Below are 25,670 nucleotides of genomic sequence, written 5' to 3'. Positions count from 1 at the left end.
TCTCTTATTTCCAAAGTCAAGGTGATTGACTCTGTGTCTTGGTGACACGGTGGACCTGGAGCATTCGTCAGCCCCACAGCTTTTATGGATCCACTGAGACACTGAGACGGGGCCCCAGCTCCAGGTCAAGTCCCATGTGTGATCTGTCAGGCTCGACCTTAGGGGATGACAAGGGGGTGCCTGGCAGGTCACACAGGGGCCAATGCCCTACTCACAGCAGACCTGGTGCCCAAACCGTGCTTCCCAGTTCCTTGGAGGGGCCACGGTCCAGGACTCAGAAGGTAGAACCGAGGCCACCAGCAGCCGCAGCCCATGCCCTCTGCTCAGAGACCTCCTGGCAGACCTGTGCTCTTCTGCCCCTGGTTTGCACTGGGGCATGGAGCAAAAGGCTTAATGTCACTTTTGGTGTGTGTTTCTGTTCTAATTCTCTGTCTACATACCCAGGGGCCAGACAAAAGCTGATATACTAAATAAGCAAAACACTAAGAGGATTTCAAGGGAAATGGAAAGGTAGAGAGTGTTTCTCGATGGGGTTCAGAATGTGAGCAAGAAACCACCTCCAGAGAAGCGCACCCAGCTTATTTGAGACCCACCTGAGCAGATGACGCTGGCGTCCTCGCTGTGTCCACAGTTGTGTGTGTTCCAGGGGCTGTGGGAGCAGCTCCACAGGTAGGTCTCATAGCCTGAGCAGCCCACGTCGTCCAGGACAATGGGCCCTGAGCCCTGACCGAACCGGGCACCTCCTGGGGCTGAAATGGCCGAGCCACAGCCCAGCTGCCTGCAGACCACGTTGGCGTCGTTGGTGTCCCAGCTGTCGTCACACACGGTGCCCCAGGAGCCTCGGTACAGGACCTCCACCCGGCCCTGACACCTGTCACCTCCATTGACCAGCCTCAGGGCCAAACCCGATTCGGTTCCTAGAAGGAGACAGGAAAAGTCAGCCTCCTGTTTCTCCTGAAGGAAAAGGCACTGGGGCCTGAGATTCAGATTTCTTCCAGGGAAAGGCTGCTGAGGTCTAGGCAGTGAGTCCATAAGGACTGGACTGAGCGTGGTCCTCACTCTTTATCTCCGATGGCTGTGTGATAGAAGCCTTGACTGTGCGCTGTGGACTAGCTCTGCAGGTTCTCTGATGGCATCCCCAAATTCAGCAATTCAGGCACTGAATCCTGTCTCAGGATGCAGGTGGGAAGCCCACAGCTTACATCCCAGACCTCTGGGATAGAATGACCTTTTGCAGCTGGAGACCACTTACACTAGCTACCCATTCCCACCAGGGTGCCAGGTTCGGCCATTCACCCCTATGTGGGAACCCACTCCATCAGCCCAAGGTTATTCTGAAGACTTTTCCACTCAGTACGTATTCAGGTACTTTCACACACAAAGTGTAGCTTGAATCTTTTTTTTTTAAGCTTGAATCCTGGGGGTGATGGTGGGGGAGGGGACGTCCTGGAGTCAAAAGGCAGCAGGACCCACCTGGCACAACCGTGGTCTGGGTCTCGGTAGCTGGGGGAGAGAGAACGCAGGTCAGACACAGTGCACAGAAGGGGCTTCACGTGGGCTAAGGGGGGGATGCTAAGTTGCAGAGCAGCTGAGGTGTCAGTCCTTGCACCTGCTCTGCCATGGATGGGTGGGGGGCCCTCTGCCATCCTCAACCCTCCAAAGAGGCTCCTCCTGAGAAGTCCCAACAGACCAGCATCTCTTATTTCCAATATCAAGGTAATTGACTCTATGTCTTGATGACACAGTGGACCCGGAGCCAGTCGTCAGCCTCACAGCTTTTATAGATCCACTGAGGCAGAGACAGGGCTCCAGCTCCAGGTCAAGTCCCGTGTGTGATCTGTCAGGCTCGGCCTTAGGGGATGACAAGGCGGTGCCTGGCAGGTCACACAGGGGCCACTGCCCTGCTCACAGCAGACCTGGTGCCCAGACCGTGCTTCCCAGTTCCTTGGGGGAGCCATGGTCCAGGACTCAGGAGGCAGAACCTGAGTCTGCCAGTCTCTCCAGGACTTGTCAGCTGAAGATCTAGAACAAAGAGGCTCTTTCTTCCTGTTGGGATGTAGACTTGGAGCTGACCCCTGCCCCCATGACAGGAATGCAAGTTAGAATGAAGCCCAACACATGGAAATCAGAGGGCTAAAAAGTGGTTAAGACAGGTAGTTCTGGAACCTCTGGATCCAGCTGTACCTGAAGGTTGCCTTATAGCTCAGTATCCTCGATATGTAGGCCGTGGCACCAGCCCAAAGTAAGAGAGCACGAGTGGCCATCCTAATACTTGCAAACAAAAGCATTCTGAGTAACATATGGCACAACTCATAGGTAAAGCTTATCCATAACTCTGGCAAGTGAAGGTAACCGTCCAGAGTGGATGAGGTGGTGACCTCAGAACCCGGACCCAAGAGGCAAGAACTACACCCATGTCTGTGGACTGGAATGTTCCATGCTGGTAGTTGAGCAGGATCTGAATGACGCTCACCATAGTCAGTTGTTGGATACCACCAATCTGGAGGGGAAACAGAGCAGGATTACAAAGAAGGTCCGTAGAATCCTGGTCTAGTTCCTGTGACTGGGATCAGGACAGTGGGTTCTGAGGGGCTCCACAGTCCGGGGAGAAGAAGCCTTTTCTGAGAGTTTGCTGTGAGCCCAGATCATGTCATCAAAGGTACATACTCATCTAATGAGGCGGCACAGCCCACAGAGCCATCAGCATGTCCTGCTGACTGGATACTTCTTGGTAATATAAACACCTGGACTCGGCCTTGGGTGGAGGACAGGAGAAAGCTCTGTCCTCTCCATACACATAACTCTTCGTCCAGAGAATGGATTCAAGCAGAAATGACCCCAGGACAGACCATCCTGTCACCCAAAGCTCTGGGGAGTCTGAAATCACTGAGGCAGTCCAGAGCATCAGATGCCTGTGTTATGGCTCATCTGGAACCGTCTACATGCTCTAGAGTGACCAGAGCAGGTACTGAGAGGTGGAAAACCTCCACAGTCCCCTCCTGGGGCTGCCGGTTGGGGGCCCTGAGGGTTACTGGGGGGAGGGGACATCCAGAGTCAAGAGGCAGCAGGACTCACCTGGCACAACCGTGGACTGGGTCTGGGAAGCTGGCGGGGAGAGAAGGCAGGTCAGACACAGTGCACACAACGGGCTCCATGGGGGCAAAGGGGTGATGCTAAGATGCAGGCCAGGTGAGGGGTCAGTGCATGCACCTGCTCTGCCATGGATGGCGGGGCCTCTGTCATCCTCAACCCTCCAAAGATGCTCCTCCTGAGAGGTCCCAGCAGACCAGCATCTCTTATTTCCAAAGTCAAGGTGATTGACTCTGTGTCTTGATGACACAGTGGACCCGGAGCATTCGTCAGGCCCACAGCTTTTATGGATCCACTGAGTCACTGAGACGGGGCCCCAGCTCCAGGTCAAGTCCCATGTGTGATCTGTCAGGGTCAGTCTTAGGGGATGACAAGGTGGTGCCTGGCAGGTCACACAGGGGCCAGTGCCCTGCTCACAGCAGACCTGGTGCCCAGACCGTGCTTCCCAGTTCCTTGGAGGGGCCACGGTCCAGGACTCAGAAGACAGAACCGAGGCCACCAGCAGCCGCAGCCCATGCCCTCTGCTCAGAGACCTCCTGGCAGACGTGTCCTCTTCTGCCCCTGGTTTGCACTGGGGCATGGAGCAAAAGGCTTAATGTCACTTTTGGTGTGTGTTTCTGTTCTAATTCTCTGTCTACATACCCAGGGGCCAGACAAAAGCTGATATACTAAATAAGCAAAACACTAAGAGGATTTCAAGGGAAATGGAAAGGTAGAGAGTGTTTCTCGAGGGGATCAGAATGTGAGCAAGAAACCACCTCCAGAGAAGCGCACCCAGCTTATTTGAGACCCACCTGAGCAGATGACGCTGGCGTCCTCGCTGTGTCCACAGTTGTGTGTGTTCCAGGGGCTGTGGGAGCAGCTCCACAGGTAGGTCTCATAGCCTGAGCAGCCCACGTCGTCCAGGACAATGGGCCCTGAGCCCTGACCGAACCGGGCACCTCCTGGGGCTGAAATGGCCGAGCCACAGCCCAGCTGCCTGCAGACCACGTTGGCGTCGTTGGTGTCCCAGCTGTCGTCACACACGGTGCCCCAGGAGCCTCGGTACAGGACCTCCACCCGGCCCTGACACCTGTCACCTCCATTCACCAGCCTCAGGGCCAAACCCGATTCGGTTCCTAGAAGGAGACAGGAAAAGTCAGCCTCCTGTTTCTCCTGAAGGAAAAGGCACTGGGGCCTGAGATTCAGAATTCTTCCAGGGAAAGGCTGCTGAGGTCTAGGCAGTGAGTCCATAAGGACTGGACTGAGCGTGGTCCTCACTCTTTATCTCCGATGGCTCCGATAGAAGCCTTGACTGTGCACTGTGGACTAGCTCTGCAGGTTCCTTGATGGCATCCCCAAATTCAGCAATTCAGGCACTGAATCCTGTCTCAAGATGCAGGTGGAAAGAGGGGAAGCCCACAGCCGGTGTGGGCAACCTACATCCGAGACCTCTGGCACAGAATGAGCCTCTGCAAAGGAGACCACTGACACAGCTTCCCTTTCCCACCAAGGTGCCGAGTTCTACCATTCACCCCTACGTGGGAACCCACTCCATCAGCCCAAGGTTATTCTGAAGACTTCTCTACTCAGTACGCATTCAGGTACTTTCACACACAAAGTGTAGCTTGAAGCTTTTTTTTTTTTTTTTTTTTGCTTGAATCCTGAAATAACCTTGGAATTGTTGAATATCATTGGAGGACTTGGAGATGACTGGGGAGAAGGCACCTATTACCAGCAGGCTGTTCACAATCCCTCCAGGACTTGTCAGCTCAACATCAAGAACAAAAAGACTCTTTCCTCCTGTGGCAGGAGACTAGTGGCTGACAGGCGCCCCCTGGCAGGAAGCAACCTGACAGTGAAGCTCATAAACAAAACCAAGCAGAAGTCAGAAAAGTGCATGGGGACAAAGAGTATTGGAACTTCTGGATCCTGCTGTACCTGAAGGTTGCCTTATGGCTCAGTATCCTCGATATGTAGGCCGTGGCACCAGCCCAAAGTAAGAGAGCACGAGTGGCCATCCTAATACTTGCAAACAAAAGCATTCTGAGTAACATATGGCACAACTCATAGGTAAAGCTTATCCATATCTCTGGCAAGTGAAGGCAACCGTCCAGATTAGATGAGGTAGTGACCTCAGAACCTGGACCGAAGAGGCAAGAACTGCATCCATGTCTGTGGACTGGAGTGTGGCATGCTGGTAATTTAGCAGGATCTTAATGTTGCTTACCATAGGCAGTTGTCGGATACCACCAATCTGCAGGGGAAACAAAGCAGGATTACAAAGAAGGTCGGTAGAATCAAGGTAGGTCTGGTTCCTATGACCAGGGACAGGACAGTGGGACCTGAGGGGCTCCACCGTCTGGGAAGAAGCCTTTTCTGAGAGTTTTTGTGAGCCCAGATCATGTCATCAAAGGTACACAGTCATCTAAGGAGGTGGCACAGCCCATAGAGCCATCAGCATGCCCTGCTGACTGGGTACTTCTTAGTAATAGCATCACCTAGACTCCATCTGGGGTAAAGGACAGGAAAAAGCTCTGTCCTCTCCATACACAGAAGTCTTGGTCCAGGAATACGTTCAAGCAGAAACGACCCCAGGACAGACCACCCTGTCATCCAAGCTCTGGGAGACACTGTGTAGCCACGAAGTCCTGAAATCTTGAGCCAGTCCAGAGGATGCCTGTCTTATGGCTCATCTGGAAGTGTCTTTGTGGTCCTGGGCAGGTATTGAGAGGTGGAAAACATCCTCAGTTCCCTCCTGGGGCTACTTGTTGGGGACCATGGGGCTGACTGCTGGGGAGAGGACATCCTGGGGTCAAGAGGCAGCAGGACTCACCTGGCACAACCGTGGACTGGGTCTGGTCAGCTGGGGGAGAAAGAGGGCAGGTCAGACACATAGTGCAGAAGGGGCTCCATGGGGGCAAAGGGAGTGATGCTAAGCTCTAGAGCAGGTGAGCTGCCAGTCCTTGCACCTGCTCTGCCATGGGAAGGGGTGGGCTCTGCCATCTTCAACCCTCCAAAGAGGCTCCTTCTGAGAAGTTCCAACAGACCAGCAGCTCTTATTTCCAATGTCAAGATAATTGACTCTGTGTCTTGATGACACCGTGGATGCAGAGCCAATCGTCAGGCTCACAGCTTTTATGGATCCACTGAGGCAGTGAGCCAGGGCTCCAGCTCCAGGTCAAGTCCCGTGTGTGATCTGTCAGGCTCGACCTTAGGGGATTTCAAGGCAGTGCCTGGCAGGTCACAGAGGGGCCACTGCCCTGCTCACAGCAGTCCGGGTGCCAGACTGTGCTTCCTAGTTCCTTGGAGGGGCCACAGTCAGGACTCAGGAGGAAGAACCGGGGCCACTGGCAGCCGCAGCCCATGCCCTCTGCTCAGAGACCTCCTGGCAGACCTGCGCTCTTTTGCCTCTGGTTTGCACTGGGGCATGGAGCGAAATGTCACTTTCCATGTGTTTTGGGGTTTTTGTTTTTTTTTTTGGTAATTCTCAATCTACATACCCAGGGGCCAGACAAAAGCTAATATACTGAATAAGCAAAGCACTGGGAGGATTTCAAGGGAAAGGGAAATGTAGAGAGTGCTTCGCAAGGGGATCAGAATGTGAGCAAGAAACCACCTCCAGAGAAGCGCACCCAGCTTATTTGAGACCCACCTGAGCAGATGACGCTGGCGTCCTCGCTGTGTCCGCAGTTGTGTGAATTCCAGGGGCTGTGGGAGCAGCTCCACAGGTAGGTCTCATAGCCTGAGCAGCCCACGTCGTCCAGGACAATGGGCCCTGAGCCCTGACCGAACCGGGCATTTCCTGGGGCTGAAATGGCCAAGCCACAGCCCAGCTGCCTGCAGACCACGTTGGCGTCGTTGGTGTCCCAGCTGTCATCACACACGGTGCCCCAGGAGCCTCGGTACAGGACCTCCACCCGGCCCTGACACCTGTGTTCTCCGTTCACCAGCCTCAGGGCCAAACCCGATTCGGTTCCTGGAAGGAGACAGGAAAAGTCACTCTCTTTGTCTCCTGAAGGAAGGAGTCCTGATGTCTGAGTGAGATTTCGATATCTTCCAAGGAAAGAGACTGAGTCTAGTTCTTGTTCCTTATCGGGAGCTCTTGACTTAAGTCTGGCCATCATGGCTGACCCACCAGGGACTGTGTCAGGGAACCATGTCTGTGTGCTGAGCTATGCACATTCTCTGATTGGTTCCCCACAACTCCTGGAATTCAGGAGCAGAGCTCAGCCTTGGGATGCCAGAGGGAGAGGGTGCCCACGTCCTGCATCCCTAATGACCCCTGAGATGGACAGGAGCCCATGCATCAGGGTACCACCAGACACAGCTTCCCAGCCCCCCAAGGTGCCTCTTTCTGCTGCTCACCCAACTTGGGTCTCTACCTCACTTGACCCGAAATTGTTCTGAAGGCTTGCTTTCCACTGAACTCCATGTTGTTTTCAAACACAAAACTTAGCCTGGATATAAAATAAATCACAGACCCACAGCCTATCACCAGAGCACATGGAGATGATTGGGGGAATGGCACCTATTGCCAGCAGGCTGCTCGCAGTCTCTCCAGGACTTGTCAGTGGAAGGTCTAGAAAAGAGACTCTTTCTTCCTGTTGGGATGTAGACTTGGGCTGACCCCTGCCCCCATGGCAGGAAGGAAAGTTAGAGTGAAGCCCAAACACATAAAAAAGCAGAGGTATAAAAAGTGGCGAAGACAGCTAGTCCTGGAACCTCTGGATCCAGCTGTACCTGAAGACAGAATTATGACTAAACATCTTAGACAAGAAAGTAACTGGATCCTCGTCCGGCTGAAGTGAGTGTCAGCTGAAATCCTACCACTAGCAAGCTAAACCAGCCAAACGAATACATTCTCTAACAGATAGGTGAAGGTTATCCACAGATCTGATGAGTAAAGGGAATCCCCAACGTTGAATGAGGTGGTGAACACAGAGCCTTAATCCAAGATTTAGACACTGAACCCTGATAGTTGGCAGTATCCAAGTGATGCTTACCATAATGAGTTGTCGGGTACCACCAGTCTGCAGGGGAAACAGAGCAGGATTACAAAGGTCGGTAGAATCAAGGTTGGTCTAGTTCCTGTGACTGGGATCAGGACAGCGGGATCTGAGGGGCTCCACAGTCCGGGGAGAAGAAGCCTTTTCTGAGAGTTTGCTGTGAGCCCAGATCATGTCATCAAAGGTACACACTCATCTAAAGAGGTGCAACAGCCCACAGAACCTTCAGCATGCCCTGCTGACTGGGTACTTCTTGGTAATATAAACGCCTAGACTCGGCCATGGGTGGAGGACAGGAGAAAGCTCTGTCCTCTCCATACACAGAACTCTTGGTCCAGAGAGTGCATTCAAGCAGAAAAGACCCTGGGACACATCACCCTGTCACCCAAAGCTCTGGGGAGACACTGTGTAGCCACAATGTCCTGAAATCTTGAGCCAGTCCAGAGGATGCCTGAGTTATGGTTCATCTGGAAATGTCTATGTGCTCTAGAGTGACCAGGGCCGGTACTGAGAGGTGGAAAACCTCCACAGTCCCCTCCTGGGGCTGCTGGATGGGGGCCTGGGAGTGACTGTGGGGGAGGGGACATCCCGGAGTCAAGAGGCAGCAGGACTTACCTGGCACAACCGTGGACTGGGTCTGGGCACCTGGAGGGGAGAGAAGGGAGGTCAGACACAGTGCACAGAACGGGCTCCATGAGGGCAAAGGGGTGATGCTAAGATGCAGACCAGGTGAGGAGTCAGTGTGTGCACCTGCTCTGCCATGGACGGCGGGGCCTCTGCCATCCTCAACCCTCCAAAGATGCTCCTCCTGAGAGGTCCCGGCAGACTAGCATCCCTTATTTCCAACGTCAAGGTGATTGACTTTGTGTTGATGACACAGTGGACCTGGAGCCAATCGTCAGGCTCACAGCTTTTACGGATCCACTGAGGCAGTGAGACAGGGCTCCAGCTCCAGGTCAAGTCCCGTGTGTGATCTGTCAGGCTCAACCTTAGGGGATGACAACGTGGTGCCTGGCAGGTCACACAGGAGCCACTGCCCTGCTCTCGGCAGGCTGGGTGCCCAGACCGTGCTTCCCAGTTCCTAAGGTCCAGGACTCAGGAGGCAGAACCGGGGCCGCCAGCAGCCCGTGCCCTCTGCTCAGAGACCTCCTGGCAGACCTGCACTCTTTTGCCTCTGGTTTGCACTGGGGCATGGAGCGAAAGGTTTAATGTCACTTTCAGTTTGTTTTTTTGTTGTTGTTCTAATTCCCATCTACATACCCAGGGGCCAGACAAAAGCTAATATACTGAATAAGCAAAGCACTGGGAGGATTTCAAGGGAAAGGGAAATGTAGAGAGTGCTTCACAAGGGGATCAGAATGTGAGCAAGAAACCACCTCCAGAGAAGCGCACCCAGCTTATTTGAGACCCACCTGAGCAGATGACGCTGGCATCCTCGCTGTGTCCGCAGTTGTGTGAATTCCAGGGGCTGTGGGAGCAGCTCCACAGGTAGGTCTCATAGCCTGAGCAGCCCACGTCGTCCAGGACAATGGGCCCTGAGCCCTGACCAAACCGGGCACCTCCTGGGGCTGAAATGGCCGAGCCACAGCCCAGCTGCCTGCAGACCACGTTGGCGTCGTTGGTGTCCCAGCTGTCGTCACACACGGTGCCCCAGGAGCCTCGGTACAGGACCTCCACCCGGCCCTGACACCTGTGTTTTCCGTTTACCAGCCTCAGGGCCAAACCCGATTCGGTCCCTAGAGGGCAGCACAGGGAACCACTTCATGTTTCTCTTGAGGTCACAGGACTAAGGCAGGTTCCACTCAGGGGACTTCTAATGGCTTTAGATCAAAGCAGTCCATCCTAAAGGAAATCAACCCTGAATATTGACTGGAAGGACCAATGCTGAAGCTGCAACTCCAGTACTTTGGCCACCTAATGGAAAGAACTGCCTCACTGGAAAAGACCCTGATGCTGTGAAAGATTGAGGAGAGGACGAGAAGGGGTCAACAGAGGATGAGATGGTTGGCTGGCATCACCAACTCAATGAACATGAGTTTGAGCAAGCTCGGGGAGATGGTGAAGGACAGGGAAGCCTGGCGTGCTGCTGTCCACTGGGTTGCAAAGAGTCTGACATGACTAAGGGAGTAAACAACAACAAATGGCTGCAGTTCGCTGGGCTGGGGGTCACCTTTGAACAAGGCTGTGAGTTAACCTTCATCACAAGGAAATAAACAGAGACTTTCTTCCCCCAGCCCAGACTACCAGGACCTCAGGCTCTCCTGGCTGTAACTCTCAGCTCTCCTACTGGAGGAGCCCCCAGGGTGGGTTACAGGACCTCTGCACCCCAAGCTAAAGGACCATGGTTCCTATAGAGTGAACAAAAATCAATGAGGCCCCATATGGACTCAGGTAGAGCCCAGACAAGCTGGCATCCTCAACAGATTTCAATTGCCTCTCCAGGCTCTGTAGCCAGTGACCTTGAATCCTAGCTTGACCCGAGGTCAGCATGTATCAGTGAGGATAACATGGTGGGCATGGAGCACGGGGAACAGGACTCTCTTAGAGACAGAAAACCAAGCTCCATCTTGGATCTCCTTAGAGATGTCTCTGCAGGTTGATCCCTCCCCTATCTCAGAGTCAAGATCCGTGGAAGAGACACCCATTCAGTAAGGCCTTGTTCAGAGGACCTCCCTGTTTGAGAGCTAAGCAACCCCATCCCTTATGCCTTCTGCACCTCTTCTGTACCAGATATAGACCTCCGGGTGCAGCAGGGGAATGAGCCCACAAGGATCCCACATAACAAACGTTACCTTCTATTGGGTTCACTGTTGAGAGTTCCTCCGTGGCAAATGTAACTGCAGAGTGGAGAGAAGGAAAGGTCATTGGGTTGTTGCTCTCCTCCAGGGAGGACTGGCCCTCAAGCTTGGCTCGGAAATGGGGCTGGAGGCAAAGATCCAGAAGCCCTGCCCACTGCCCCAAGGCTGTGTTCCTCCTGAAGCAGAAGGCAAATCTGTCTCTTTGCCAGCCCTCATTCAATGTTGGAGGCCACCAGGGACATTCTTGGTTCCTGTTACCACCTCCTATGCTTCCACAATCTCCATTCAAAAAAATCACCCTGTGGATGAATGGCCCAAATCTATTCACAAGACTAACTTGAAATGGGCTTCCCTGGTGGCTCAGCAGTAAAGAGTGTGCCTGCAATGCAGGAGACGCAGGAGACCTGGGTTCGATCCCTGGGTCGTGAAGATTCCCTGGAGGAGGGCATGGCAACTCACTCCAGTATTCTTGCCTGGAGAATCCCATAGAGAGAGGAGCCTGGCGTGCTACAGTCCTTGGGGTCACAAAGAGTCGGATAGAACTGAAGCAACCGAACATGCATGCAAACTTCAAATACCAACTGCCTGTTTCTATGGTGCAAACATACTCTGAGATGACGACATCTACTGTCACTGAGGTATTCCCGAGGGTGGGCCCAACTAGGAGGAAAGATGTTCCCAAAGGTGCATCTCCAAAGCAAAGATACCTGCTGCAACGTGACTGCTTAGACAGAAATGCTCTCTTGGGGGACATATTCTTAGGTGGTGACTGGATTTCACAGCCACATCCTGTGCTTAGTGACATGTATGTGCACACAGCAGCCCACATAGTAAATGCCACAGGTTGCTCTGAGAGTGTGTGTGCTCAGTCGTGTCTGACTCTTTGCGACCCCGTGGACTGTAGCCCACCAGGCTCCTCTGTCCATGGAATCTTCCAGGCAAGAATACTGGAGCAGGTCACCATTTCCTAATCCAGGGGATCTTCCTGACCTAGGGATCGAACCCGTGTCTTCTGCATTAGCAGATGGACTCTTTATCACTGCGCCACCTGGGAAGCAGGAATAGTCAATCGGATGGCCTGTAGGCTTTTCCCAGGGTGCAGTCTGGGGTTTTTTTAGCTCCAGCTACTGCTCTCTTCTGATCATTTCTGTGAATGGTCCCTGCAGAAATCCAGCTTCCACCTGTGCCTTTCTCCTGGAGGTCAATCACCAGAAACCTGCCCCTCAGGTCCCTCCCAGGCCATTCCTGGACCCTCAGGGCATGCTCTGAAAGGGCAGGGATTGGCCTCGACGCAGCCAGGACCCAATAGCAGGGTCAGCTGCCCTAAGTGAGCGCGTGAAAGATGCTAATGTACCAAAGTCGGCACAAAGGGTGTGTATGCTCACTGTGGAGAAGGAGGAGGGAGGATCCATTTAGAAAGAATCGTGGACAGAGCCAAAGAGACCTGTTCCGGGTTCAAATCCCTGCCCAGCCACTGGCCCACCACGTGATCTGAGATATAGAACTTGACAAGATACCTAAGGATGCCCTGGTTCCCCCATCTGCACAAAGGTAATTATCCTACTTACCTCAAAGTGCTGTTGGGAAGATTTCATGACAGTAGCACTTTCTATGTGCACTAGTTGAGCACTTACTCTGTGCCAGCCAGTCTTTTAAATGCTTTTTTTTAAAATATATATTAACTCATTCTTTGTAAGAAAATAATTTTGTGCAGGGTACAAAGCAAGTCCTTGGGAGATATTAACTGTGTTCGATAGAACTGGCATTCATGGCAAGAAGAGGCACTGATTCTACCCTCCTCCCACCACCTCCTGACTCCAAGCTGAAGCCAATCTCATGCAATGAATAACTGACAGGTAGAGAGAAGAAAGCTGAGTGCCGAAGAATTGATACTTTTGAACTGTGGTGTTGGAGAAGACTCTTGAGAGTCCCTTGGACTGCAAGGAGATCCAACCAGTCCATTCTGAAGGAGATCAGTCCTGAATATTCATTGGAAGAACTGATGCTGAAACTGAAACTCCAATACTTTGGCTACCTGATGCGGAGAGCTGACTCATTTGAACAGACTCTGATGCTGGGAAAGATTGAAGGCAGGAGGAGAAGGGGACGACAGAGAATGAGATGATTGGATGGTATCACCAACTCAATGGACATGAGTTTGAGTAAATTCTGGGAGTTGGTGATGGACAGAGGCCTGGCATGCTGCAGTCCATGGGGTCGCAAAGCGTCAGACACAACTGAGTGACTGAACTGACTGACTGAGAGAGACGAAGGGAGAAGAAGGACACAGGGGACTTGTTGGGTGTGTGTCTAGGACACACCAAGGGTCTTGGCACCCCTGGACTCCTCCTGCTCCATCCTTGCATTCTAAACGCCAGGCCCTTGTCCTGGGGCCAAGGCTGCTCTCAACCTCAGTTCGCCGCATCCCTGGCCGACCCGGCCAACAAGCAAAGCTCCAGGGAAGGCAAGTGAACAAAAAATGTCTTACCATCATTTATAGTCTGGAAATTCCCCTGATCTAGAAAGAAATACAGATTCATCTTAGTCGGTTCTGCTGTTTCTAAATGACACGCGGTCACAGCAAAGGGCTTGAGGTCCACCTTACAATCACGCCAGGGGGCGCTGTGACTCAGTCTTGAGCTTGTGAGCCTGTGGCATTCTTGCTAAAAGCGTTTGGGGTTTTGGAATAGAACTTCAAACCAAATGGGCCGTTTGTTTTGAACTACTATGGGGCGTTCAGTAGCTTTAGACCTAATAAAGTACGTGTCTGTTTACCATGCCTCTAACACTAGTTAACAGTCCCATGCGATCTATGCTCAGAAACCACCCAGCTTATTTCATTCTCCTGAGTACTATCTTTTCTGCCGAGCAGACTGCATCGATCTCCAAGTCTGAGGATTTTGTGGATGGGAACCTTGTCTGAACCCTCTCCATGGACTAAGCGGAGGATGTCCAGCCTAAGGGGATGGTAGAGAGGGACAGGATGGCACAAAAAGGAGGCTGTAACAACAATTCAAGACGTGACCAAGGATTAGCATCCCGGAAACGTGTTCATGATCCTCTTCTGAATTCGCCTCCATCGTCTCCATGCAGATTTAGACAAGGACTTAGAAGGCAAATAAGAACTGCGTCTGGGTGGCAGCCGCCCACCTGCCTGCTCTTCACTCTTTTGCCCCCAAAGATGAACGCTGTTCTACCGCTAATGGCAGCTGACACTTCTGAACCCCATTGATCAGAAGTCCTTTTTTTGCCCTAGAGCTTCAGAAAATATGTCAAAGGTACAGTTTGGGAAATGGAACTTAGAGATAAGCCCCCATCAGGGAACTGTGATGCTTAGATAAAATATTAGGGTGGGGGTGAGGGTAGAGTGACTAAGTCAGCCTAAGTCTATATCTGTTCCCTTGAGTTCCTGGCACCAGTGCCAGGAATAACAGAAAAATGCTCTTCCTTCCTCCTCTGTCTGGCCAACTCTTACACCAGCCCTATACCTCCGTTTACCTGTGACTTCCACGGGGTGGCTCTCTCTGATGGCTTGAGCACAGGCCTCTTGCCAAGGACATCTCTCCCCAGCACCCATCACAGCTGTACTTGTAACTGTGTGCTCAGAGATTACTGTCTTTCTTTCCATAAAACCCTAAGTCGCTCCAGGGGCCTGTCCTGTTTAGAAGGATCCTGGTAGGACTCGCTCTTGACGGACAAAGTGGCATTGATGTTGAGCCCATTGTGAAAGATGTGTGAAAGCTCAATGTTAGCAACTCTCTTATGGAAAAGTCTTTATACCAACAAGCCAGACTTAACGATGTACCCAATAACCATTTGGGAAAATGTTTAAAAGCTGCATTTACTTGACATTAAGCAAAACGTAGACATTAAGAAAAAATAAGTTTAAAAAGGTAGCACTTAAAATATATGCATAGATCTCCTGTCACTTGCTTTGGAAATTCTTAGTCAAATCTTATAAGTACATTGCAAACATGAAAGCTTAATTCAATCCTGGGCCATGTAGCAGGCTTGATCAAAATGGGGTCTGCAGACCATCTTTATTTTCAGTTACATAAAAATTCAGATTCCCAAGTCCCACCCCAGACCACCCAAATCCAAGTGTCTGGGGTGGGGAGGTGAATTCTAAGGACCTGCATTCAACCAAATACCCTAGTTGATTCTGATGTGCACTGAAGTTTGAGGTGAAGGCAAAACAAAATCAAAGAAAAAACTAACTGTGTAACCACAGTCCATTTGTCCTGCAGCTGAAAGAAGTTTCTATTGCCTTTGTATTTCCATGAAGGACGCAAATCACATTATTACCCAATCCTCATACCATTCACTAAGTTCCAGAGAGGCTGTGTGTATTCTTCAGATATAAATAGCTATATAGAATGATAAACTTTAAACCAAATACACCATACCATTTTCAAAATACTTACCATGTGTTCTGGGAGAATCTGACTCAGAAACTATAAAAGAATAAAAGAAAAATCAGACATGTGCATGTTTCATGCGTAAGGACCCTAACCAAGAAATCCACCTTTGAGCCATTGCTTTTTTTATAGTTGACTCTCAATTGCAGATCTAGTGCAATGAGAGATCTAAGCTTGCTTCCAAAATGCCTGCAGGGTGAAAGTACACAAAGACTTGTCTTTTGTTTTTTTTTTTTTTAAAAAGGAAGTCTACACTTATGCCATCTCTTCTTCCTTGCACACATACCCAAGGAGGCCCATTTTTAAAAGCTTAATCATGGCAGATGATGTTGAACATTTTCTAGCCTGGGAACCTGGAGTCATACTCCAGAGTTCTACATCATACTCAAGAATTTTACAAGTGTCATCTCAGCTCATCCTCATAGAACCCCATAGGGAAGCTGGCTTGAGTAGGTGACCCAGACCAACTGACCAGTAAATGACAGCCGGACCTGTACTCAGATGGTTGCTCTTAACCATTTCGCTCTTCTACCTTCCAGTGTATATATATTTACCAATTGTATTATTTGTATTTGGCTCAAATCATAGTCTGTGCTTTTGCGCAAGCAGGTATGCTCATGCACACACAGGACTGCCATAAAAGAGGAATTAGGGAGCAGAAGCAGTTAGCACTTAGAGCACTGACTGAGGCCAGGGTACTCCTTATTCCCCCAAGACTTGTAGCAGTTCTAGAGAAGAAAAGGAATGTGATTCTCACCAGAGAGGCTCAGCTACATACGCTGCCCCACCACTGCCCCTGCCGCCCTGCTGGACACCCAGTGGGGCCGCCTGGGGGCCAGAGACCTTAGGAAAGGAGTGTGACCGGACAGACACGGCCTGGGGGCCGATCTCATGGTCAGGATGGAACCTCACAAGGAAGGAGCTAAGGGTCTAGGTGGACCCCATCAGAGGAAACCCTTCCTGTCCCACATCTAAAACCCAGCAGAATTCTCTGTGGCAGTCCCTCCTGAGTCCTTGGGGGTGGCCTTGGGCACCACAATTGCCCAGCCTGTCTGGAGTTCAGGTAGACTTACCAGAGCTGAGTAACTCCCAGAAAGCACTTTCTGTGGTGTGTCTCGTTGCTGATGTTGCTGGAACTACAAAGAAAAACAGGCAGATGAGAGCTCTTCCAAAAACAAGCATTAAAGCCAGACTCACCCTCCCTCCCATCAGCTAATTGGAGCAGCAGAGGGAGTTGCACTGCTCTTTGCTTCGGAGGGTAGCCGGACCCATTATTCATTAACTCATTGATTCACTCAGGGAATATGGGCTTGTCTCTGACCACACAAGGGGCACGGAGGAGAGGGATCCATCACTGAAGGTAAGATGTAATCCTCTGGAGCTCAGAGGCCAATGGCAGCCAAACCTCGTGAGCATGATCAGTCGCTCAGTCGTGTCCAATTCTTTGTGACCCCATGGACTGTAGCCCGCCAGGCTCCTTGGTCCATGGGATTTCCCAGGCAAGAATATTGGAGTGGGTTGCCATGCCCTCCTCCAGGGGGTCTTCCTGACCCAGGGATTGAACCCATGTCTCCTGCATCTCCTGCATAGGTAGGCAGGTTCTTTATCACTGAGCCACCTGGGAAGCCCCTGGCAGCCAGACTTGCTAACCAGTAATTCTCCATTTTGGCCAATGAGGAACACAGTGGAGGGGAAATAGAAATCTCAAAAGAAGCAATTCCTGGGCTTGGAAGAAGGGCAGGAGGACTCCAGAGAGGACAGGATGTTTCAACAAGGCTTAGAAGAAGGCATAGATATATATCAAGAAAGAACAGGGTGAAAGTTGTTAAGTTGCCAAATGAAACTCAGAATGCCCAGTAAAATTTGAATTTCAGATAAACAATGAATTCTTCTTTAATGTAAGTATGTTCAAAATATTACATGGAATATGTATACTTAAAATTTTTATCTAAAATTTGAATTTAGCTGGATGTATTATATTTTTGTTTACAATATCTGGCTACTCTCCAGTATTCTTGCCAGGGAAATTCCATGGGCAGAGGAGCCTGGCGGGCTACGGTCCATGGGAGATCCCAAAGAGTCAGACATAACTGAAGTGACTTAGCACTCACTAGATGGAAGGCATCCCAGCAGGGGCAGTAGACAAAAAGTTGTTTTAACTGTCCTTTAGGTAACTAACCCCCGAGCCGGATCCACTGAGCTCTCCATCCTTTCTGTAAACCTACTGACCACTAGCGCTAGGGGGGTAATTTCTAGTACACTTGGCAACTTGCATTCCAACCAAGTTGTGTGATCAGTGAATGACAGATATGAGCCCTGAACCTGTTTATGTTGATTGTACTTGACACTAAAATAAATATTAAGTAAATTGATCAAATATGGTACAAATAGAAAGATGGCCTTCAAAAAAATAAGGCTGAATGCTTTGGAAATAAAACTCAGGTGCTCAAAAGAAATTGAGTGGGTTAGGCAGCAAAAAGGAGAAATATATTTAAAGCAATTGAACTTATACCCTTTGTTCATTCAGTCACTCAGTCATATCCTGCACTTTTGCAACCTCATGGACTGTACCTTGCCAAGCTCCTGTGCCCGTGGGATTTCCCAGGCAAGAATACTGGAGTGGGTTGCCATTTCCTACTCCAGGGGATCTTCCTGAGCCAGAGATCAAACTCTCATCTCCTATGTTGCCAGGCAGATTCTCTACCACTGAGCCACCTAGGAGGCTGCTTTGCAAAGGTCTTTCATTTCACACTCTACTTTAGAGAGACTAAAAATGAAAAGGTATAGATATGCCAAATGGGAGCAATTTATGCAAGAAAGGTGCTGCAGAACTGCAGAAGACCTCTGCTGAGAGAGAAGCCTATAGCAACAAATTGGCAAGTCAAAGTGTGTTTATAAGTTTTAAGATAAAAGGAAACATTTTAAATGTGTATCTATCATATTTTTTATTTTAAACAATATTTTTGAAGGAAAAAAACAACTCCCTGACCCAGTCACATTAGAAAAGGATTCTTTTAGAACAATGGCTCTTAAAATGGTTCCATGAGTCTTCAGTACCAACCAGCACCTGGGAATTTGTTTTTAAAAAATGCAAATTCTTAGGCCTCCCCCAGACTTAAGAATTTACCCTTGAGGTGATGCCCAACAATATGTATCCATTCCAGGTGATTCTGACACACATTAATGTTTGAAAACCACTGTCTACTGTGCAGCAGAAGTGTTTTGACAGAGTGGTAGGGAATAATGTATTCAACAATCACGCTCCTTGTAGAAAGTGAAGAGGAACAATGGGCTGTTGATGAGGGTGAAAGAGAAGAGTAAGTTTCAAGCTGGCTTGAAACTCTGCATTAAAAAAACTAAGATCAAGGCATCCAGTCCCATCACTTCATGGCAAATAGAAGGGGCAAAAGTGGAAGCAGTGACAGATTTTATTTTCTTGGGCTCCAAAATCACCGCAGATGGTGACTGCAGCCGTGAAATTGAAAGACGTTTGCTCCTCGGAAGGAATGGCAAACTTGGACAGCAGGTTAAAAAGCAGAGACATCACTTTGCAGACAAAGGTCTGTAGAGTCAAAGCTATGGTTTTTCCAGTAGTTGTGTACAGATGTGAGAGTTGGACCATAAAGAAGACTGAGCGCTGAAGAACTGATGCTTTTGAATTGTGGTGCTGGAGAAGACTCCTGAGAATCCCTTGGACTCCAAAGAGAACAAACCAGTCAATCCTAGAGATCAGCCCTGAATATTCATGTGAAGGACTGATGCTCCAATATTTTGGTCACCTGATACAAAGAGCTGACTATTGGAAAAGACCCTGCTGCTGGGAAAGACTGAAGGCAGGAGGAGAAGGGGGCAGCAGAGGGTGAGATGGTTAGACGGCATCCCTGATCCAATGGACATGAATCTGTGAAAACTCCGGGAGATGGTGGAGGACTGAGGAGCCTGGCACACTGCAGTCCAAGGGGTGGCAAAGAGTTGGACATAACTTAGCAACTGAAAACAACAACAGCTGGATGCCTGACCCAGCAGGCAGGGGAATGTTGAGATGACACAGTGCTGCCCCTGGAAATTGGCTCTAGTGGACGAAACTTAGAGACAAACAGTTAGAGGACAGGGAACTGAGAGCTCCGATTGTGGGATGTCGGGAGTCCAGAAGAAGAGCTCACGGAATGGAACCAGGACTTCTGAGCAGAAGTGCACCGGGCAGAGGGGAAGATGTGGATGGAAACAGGCTCCAAGGAAGTAAAACACTATAAATAAACTTCCCTTGAGGAGCAACCCAGAAGAATGAAACTACCAACTCTGTGTAAAGCTTCTTGGCTGTCTCCTCAGACGAAGAGATGAATCGGGTTTCCGGATGGAAGGACTGAATATAGGACTATCAGTCGTTCTAAACTAATTCATAGGTTTGATATCATTTCCATCAAAAAGTTTCTCTTGGATTGGTCTTTAAAAAACAATTTTGAAGTTTATCGAGAAAAATAAATAGGCTAGAAATGACTGATAAGTTCTTGAAAAAGGAAAAAAAATCCTGCTGGGGAGAGGGAAGGGACAATGTGGGTTTGGGACTGGGGGTCTTGGCCACCTACGAACCTGGGAGACAGGAACCTCGAGTTCAAATTCTAGCTCTGCTGTTTATTTGGTCTCTAAACTTGGGCAAGCCATTTATTCTCACCCAGTCCTAGTTTCTTCATCTGCAAAAAGATAGTTATACTAACCTACTTCACAAGGTTATTGTGAAGACAGAGTTAGAAAACTATATCAGATGCTTAATTATTATAGTGTTTGCCATGTTGTCAGCATTCAAAAAATTATGATTAGCTCCAAAATATTCAAAATAAAGCTATAAAAATTAAAGCAAAATTTAAAATTTAAATTATTTTAGAATCATTTTAGATATTTACTTCACACCAGAAGGCAAAATAATTTTCAAAACCAAAGAACAGGATTTTATTAAACAAATGAAAACAGGAAACTAATTAAATGTTTATTTGATTTTTGTGAAATGTCTAGAGTTTAAATCAACAGGAAATTACAAAGAAAAATAGCAATAAATTTAATTATGTTAAAATATTTGTGCAGAAGGAAATCAAAATTTAAAGGCAAATAACAAATTGGGAAAATATTTGTCATCAATATAATGGACCAAGTGGAGAGAGTTTGTTCAATATAATGGACAGAGAGAGTTTCTATAAACCAACAAAGATGATACTAACTTTCACACAAAAAAATAGAGGATAAAAACAGACAGTTCAAGTAAAGGAATTCAAATGGCTTAAAATTTTTCACCTTCACTATAAAGCAAAGAAATGCCAATTAAAATAACTACATCAATTTTTATCCACCAACTCAGCCAAGAGTTTTGAACGGTAGTATTCAGATTCAGCAAAGTTGTAGAAGATTGCATTCTCCTGTTTTACCATTGGAGAAAGAATTGGTAGATTGCTAGAAAAAATGTAACAGTAGGCTTTAAAATCTTAAAATGATCAACTCTCTGACTCAGTAATTCCACATCTAAGAATCTAGCCAAAGGAAATCATAATTTACTTAATGTGGACAACGATGCATGAACAAACATGATCTTCACAGTATTATCTGTTATAATTACAGAAAGAATCGGAAAAAGGGTGGTAGAAATAGGAAGAGGTTGGTAAAAGGGCACAAACTTTCAGCCAGGTGATGAATAAGATCTTAGGATCTAATGTAAAACATGGGGACTACAGTTGATAAAACTGCATCTGTTATACATCTGAAATTTGCTAAGGGAGTAGAACTTAAATGTTCTCACCAAAATAAAAATAGGCATGTGAGGTGATGGCTATGTTCTCAACTAGATGAGGGAGAATCTTTCCACCACGCATATGCATATCAAATCACCACAAGGTGCTCTTTAAATATCCTGCACATTTCTTGGCCATTCATACCTCAATAAAGCGAAAATTTTTAAAAAAGAATAAAACTTGAAAAAAAAAACTTCAATCTCCCAAAATCATGAATGCATGTTAAAATGTTCAGAATACAAACTATAGAAAAACTGTATGTTAAATGCTATCCTTTAGGGACTTCCCTGGCTGTCAAGTGGTTAAGACTCTGAGCCTCCACTGCAGGGGACATGGATTTGATTCCTGGTCAGGGAACTAGATTTGGCATGCCACTCGGCGGGTGGGGGAGCGGGGAATGATATCACTTCCATACACATGTAATTGGAAAGAAATACGTATTTTAATAAAGCCAATCTCAGGTGATAGGACGAGATGTGTTTTTATCTTTGCTGTGTTTCTCTGGTTCCTATACTCTCCACCCTAACTGTGCATTAAAAGCTGTGGTTTGAGGCTGAATGCAGGAGATGTGGTGGCAGGTGATTTAGGAGGCAAATTCTTTTAGGTTCAGGAGGAAGTGTGGTCGTAGGCTAAAGGAAAAGAACAAGGATGAAAGAAAAAGAAGATAAGGGAAAAAAAATGAAGCTAAGGATAAAGCAGAGAGGGAGGAAGAGGAAAGAAAGAGAAGGAGGGGAGAGGAGGGGACGTGTAGGGAGGGAGATAAGATGCTCTTATCTCTTGGCAATTACAGCTTTCCCAGCGTTGAGCTAACTGTGCTACCTGCAGTATCTCGTTTTATCCTCAGGATATCCTTTATCAGATTATTACAGTGTCAGATTATTACACAGTCTACTTTATGGAAGGGAAACCCAAGGCTTAGGGACGTGAAACAGCTTGTCAAAGGTCACACAGCGCTGACAGTGAAACTGATGCCGGAAGTCAAGGGCACTGACCCCAGAGTAAATGTGCTCATAGCTCAGCTCCGCCGCTTCCCAAGATTCAAGTGCAAAGGAGATTCCGTTTCAACTGGTCAGAAAGCAAAGCATTCTGAAATAATAATCTTTAGTGATGGAGAGTTTGTGGTCAGCATCGCCCCTGACAGCACTGGGGTTGGTGGAGTTTGGGGTGGTAACAGCGTGGAAGGACATAAGTGCAGTCATCGGGCAGCAACTGGGCCGTTTCTAGGGAGGAATTTGAGGCACAGGGAGGGTGTGTCTTCTAATTATTACCTCCCAGCAATGGACAGGTATTTGGGATTCAGTGTCAGGTTGCCTATCTCAGGACAAGGGGAGTCTGGTCACTGTAGTCCTCTTTCCCTTCCAACCCAGCTCTGGGGACTCAAAGAATAGCTGGTCCACCCTCCATCCCTGCCCTTCCCTCCTCAAGAGCCCAGCTCATATGCTGCACTCCATGCTCAGTGGTCACGAGTATCCGCTGGGAAGCAACATTCCTGGCTTTCCTGTGAATGACCCCATTATCTACCTGGTGATGCTCTGTCCCCACCTCCTCCATGCCACAGCATTGCATGGGTTTAGGGCAGCCAAGAGTGGAGAAGAGACTTGTAGGATACTGTATGGTATCACTTACATACAGTTTTAAAACAACACAAATGAATACACATGCAAAAGAGAAACAAACTCAGATTTAGGGGCTTCACTGGTGGCTCACTGATAAAGAATCTGCCCGCCAATGCAGGAGATGTGGGTTCGATCCTAGGTCAGGATGATCCCCTGGAGGAGGAAATGGCAACCCACTCCAGCATTCTTGCCTGGAGATTCTGACAGACGTGGGAGCCTGGCAGGCTGCAGTCCATAGGGTCGCAAAGAATCAGACACGACTTAGCACCTATACAGATTGCTCCTGATATGGGGTCTTGTTTAGTTACTAAGTCATGTCCGACTCTTTTTGCCACCCCATTGGACTGTAGCCTGCTGGGCTCCTTTGTCCATGGGATTTCCCAGGCAAGAATGCTGGAGAGGGCAGCCATTTCCTACTCCAGGGGCTCTTTCAGAACCAAGGATTGAAGCCGTGTTTCCTGCGTCTGCAGGCAGATTCTTTACCACTAAGCCACCTGGGAAGCCCCAGTATGGTGTCTGGCTCCCTTTAAACTATACATAAGGATGAGAAATACTTTTCAGGACCTGGCCCAGGGCACAGAGAATGGCTCAGGAAGGGTCCTCCTGCCCCTCCATTACGGCCAGCAGGAGCCTCTGCTAGGCTCTAAGGGATGCATGCTGTTGTACTAAGTGAGCCAGACACGGTTCTTGCCCTCCAGGGTCTCCCTGCATAGCAGGATCTCTAGAAAAATCCATAGAGTTAAGATGCTATCGGAGAATAAGAGTGGCAAGCATCGGATGACACATGGCTTGTGAGTGTGTGTGGTTGTGTGTTGAGCGTACACGTCAGGGTTCCTGGATGGGACAATGCCCATGGTATTTAAAAAAGAGCAGCTAGATTTAGCCAGAGCTGAGGAGGTGGGGAGGGGAAGAATAAGACTGTGTTCCAGGTGGAGGCAACAGCGTGAGAGCAGTCACCACAGCAAGAGGCAGCTCCTGAGGGTGTAAGGTGGCCGGGACAGAAGTGCTCTGCGCTGTAAGACATCCTGCTGGAAAGCATCCTGCTGGAAAAGGGGCAGAACAAATAAAATCATGGGGTGGAAACAGCAGGGGACAGGTTGAAACTGAAACCCTGGTGGGGGTTGTCAAGCCAGCTGTGGAGAGACCTGAGGCTGGAAGCAAGGGTCCTGAGTGCCTGGCTGAGACTCAGGCTCTGGGCATGGCCTTGGACTTCCTCTTCATTCTGGAACATTCCACATCTAGATTGGGCTGAGTGACCTAACACCCAGAGGGTAGCTTGTGCAGTAAAGACAAGTTGCAGCGAAGAGAGCTGATGAGGGAATAATTAGACATCTGTGGGACCTATTTAAAAGATAACAGAAGTGCCTACCCCAGCCCAGTGTCAGCCACCTAAGGACATCTTACAATTTCCTCCTTCTTTTTAATGTGTTAATTATTGCCCAAATCCCTGATAAACTGTGAAAAGGGGAAGTACAAGCATTAACTAATTGTAAGCAATTATTACTTTCTCATTTTGACCTTGAAGAAATGAGACCAGGGAAGTTGAGTTTAAAAAAAAAAAGATTATTTTGAAATAATTTTCCAGAAAAGTTGCAGAAAATACAGTTTCCATATCCTCTTACCCAATTTTCCTTCATGATAACATCTCCTGTGACCAAACTACATTTGTCACAATTACCAACCGACAAGGGTACACTCCTACTGATAAAACTCCGGGCTTTATTTGGATTTCACCAGTTTTTCCTTTTTCTAGGATCCAATCCAACATGCTGCCTTGCATTTATGAAGTCGTGTTAGGATTATGCCCAGAAGAGTAATGGTGGATGGTGCCCAGACACTCCACATGCCAGACACCGCATGGGTGAGCCCATGTCTGTACAACCTTATGAAGCTGGAACACAAGCCCATTTTATCAGTGAGTAAACTGAGGCTTGCAAAGGCCCAGAGTTGGTAAATGGCAGAACCAAAGACATTGCCAGGAGCAGAAGGAGTTTCATGGCTGCTTTAGACCAGCACAAACCTGAACTCTTTGACTTTTTCTCAAGAATTGGTGCAGAGACTAGAACTGGGCAGTGTCTGCTGCCTGGGTTTCCCCAGCACGGAGCTCCTCCACAGGGCTCCAGCGCTGACCTGAAAGCCACCGTTCATCTCCTTAGCCGAGTTCTCCGCAAGAAACAGTGGGAGCTAACCGGACAAATCCTTTACTCAAATGCCAGCAGACCTCCTCCAGGTTCAAATCCTGGCCCAGCCCTGCAACAACTGCTGACCTTAGACAAGACACAGAACCTCTCTGAGCCTCAGTTTCTTCATCTGCAGGGTGGATACCCAACTTGGGAGTTGTCAGCAGATTTAGACAAGAAAAGGTAGGTGTCTGTCTCACAGAATACCTGGTACAGAGCAACCACTTTGCAGAGGTTTAATTCTCAAGGCTAAAATGCAAATGCAGGCATGCGTGTCTGTGCACATGTGTGCACATGCACAACCACAGCCCCCTCAAGCCACTTGTAGAGGGTGCCGTAAGCCCCTCTACATAAGCCTTTGTAGATAGTGAAGTGAAAGTTACTCAGTCGTGTCCGAATATTTGTGACCCTGTGGACTATACAGTCCATGGAATTCTCCAAGCCAGAATACTGGCGTGGGTAGCCTTTCCCTTCTCCAGAGGATTTTCCCAACCCAGGGATCGAACCTGGGTCTCCCACATTGCAGGCAGATTCTTAACCTGCTGAGCCACCAAGGAAGCCCAAGAATACTGGAGAGGGTAGCCTATCCCTTTCTTCAGCGGATCTTCCTGACCCAGGAATTGAACCAGGGTCTTCTGCATTGTAGGCAAATTCTTGACCATCTGAGCTATCAAGGAAGACCCCTTTGTAGATAAGGACAGGTCAGTTCATTCCCTGTCCCATAGGGGCTGACATGAACCCCCTGTCACTTTTCAGAGCCAGTGCAAGTCTGGGGATGCACTTCATATTGATAAAAGCCAGAG

The 25,670-nt window shown here is 48.8% G+C and overlaps 1 protein-coding gene, 1 long non-coding RNA gene and 1 other non-coding gene across 4 annotated transcripts in view; 1 reads left to right on the top strand and 2 right to left on the bottom strand.

Moving 5' to 3' along the window:
* Nucleotides 1–25,670, bottom strand: part of DMBT1 (deleted in malignant brain tumors 1) — a 101,836-nt gene that overhangs the window by 74,858 nt on the left and 1,308 nt on the right. The window contains exons 2-16 of the mRNA XM_059882093.1: nt 16,368–16,430; nt 15,301–15,330; nt 13,365–13,394; nt 10,871–10,915; nt 9,491–9,814; nt 8,694–8,723; nt 8,076–8,102; nt 6,725–7,048; nt 5,906–5,935; nt 5,300–5,326; nt 3,885–4,208; nt 3,076–3,105; nt 2,474–2,500; nt 1,474–1,503; nt 594–917 (exon numbers count right to left, since the gene is read on the bottom strand). Of these exons, the coding sequence (XP_059738076.1) occupies nt 594–917; nt 1,474–1,503; nt 2,474–2,500; nt 3,076–3,105; nt 3,885–4,208; nt 5,300–5,326; nt 5,906–5,935; nt 6,725–7,048; nt 8,076–8,102; nt 8,694–8,723; nt 9,491–9,814; nt 10,871–10,915; nt 13,365–13,394; nt 15,301–15,330; nt 16,368–16,430 (1,665 nt within the window). The remainder of the gene's footprint in view (nt 1–593; nt 918–1,473; nt 1,504–2,473; nt 2,501–3,075; nt 3,106–3,884; nt 4,209–5,299; nt 5,327–5,905; nt 5,936–6,724; nt 7,049–8,075; nt 8,103–8,693; nt 8,724–9,490; nt 9,815–10,870; nt 10,916–13,364; nt 13,395–15,300; nt 15,331–16,367; nt 16,431–25,670) is intronic.
* Nucleotides 6,261–6,319, bottom strand: MIR10225B (microRNA mir-10225b). Its single transcript, NR_162230.1, has one exon. It is a non-coding gene; the product is annotated as a microRNA mir-10225b (primary transcript).
* Nucleotides 23,999–25,670, top strand: part of LOC100849037 (uncharacterized) — a 30,437-nt gene continuing 28,765 nt past the window's right edge. The window contains exon 1 of one of the 2 annotated variants that reach the window (XR_009493016.1): nt 23,999–25,050. This is a non-coding gene — a long non-coding RNA (uncharacterized lncRNA). The remainder of the gene's footprint in view (nt 25,051–25,670) is intronic. The other variant, XR_003032826.2, reaches the window with a different exon arrangement.

This window comes from Bos taurus, chromosome 26 (genome assembly GCF_002263795.3).
Source record: "Bos taurus isolate L1 Dominette 01449 registration number 42190680 breed Hereford chromosome 26, ARS-UCD2.0, whole genome shotgun sequence".
In the NCBI taxonomy this organism is placed as follows: domain Eukaryota; kingdom Metazoa; phylum Chordata; class Mammalia; order Artiodactyla; family Bovidae; genus Bos; species Bos taurus.
This window is presented reverse-complemented; position numbering and strand designations above follow the sequence as displayed.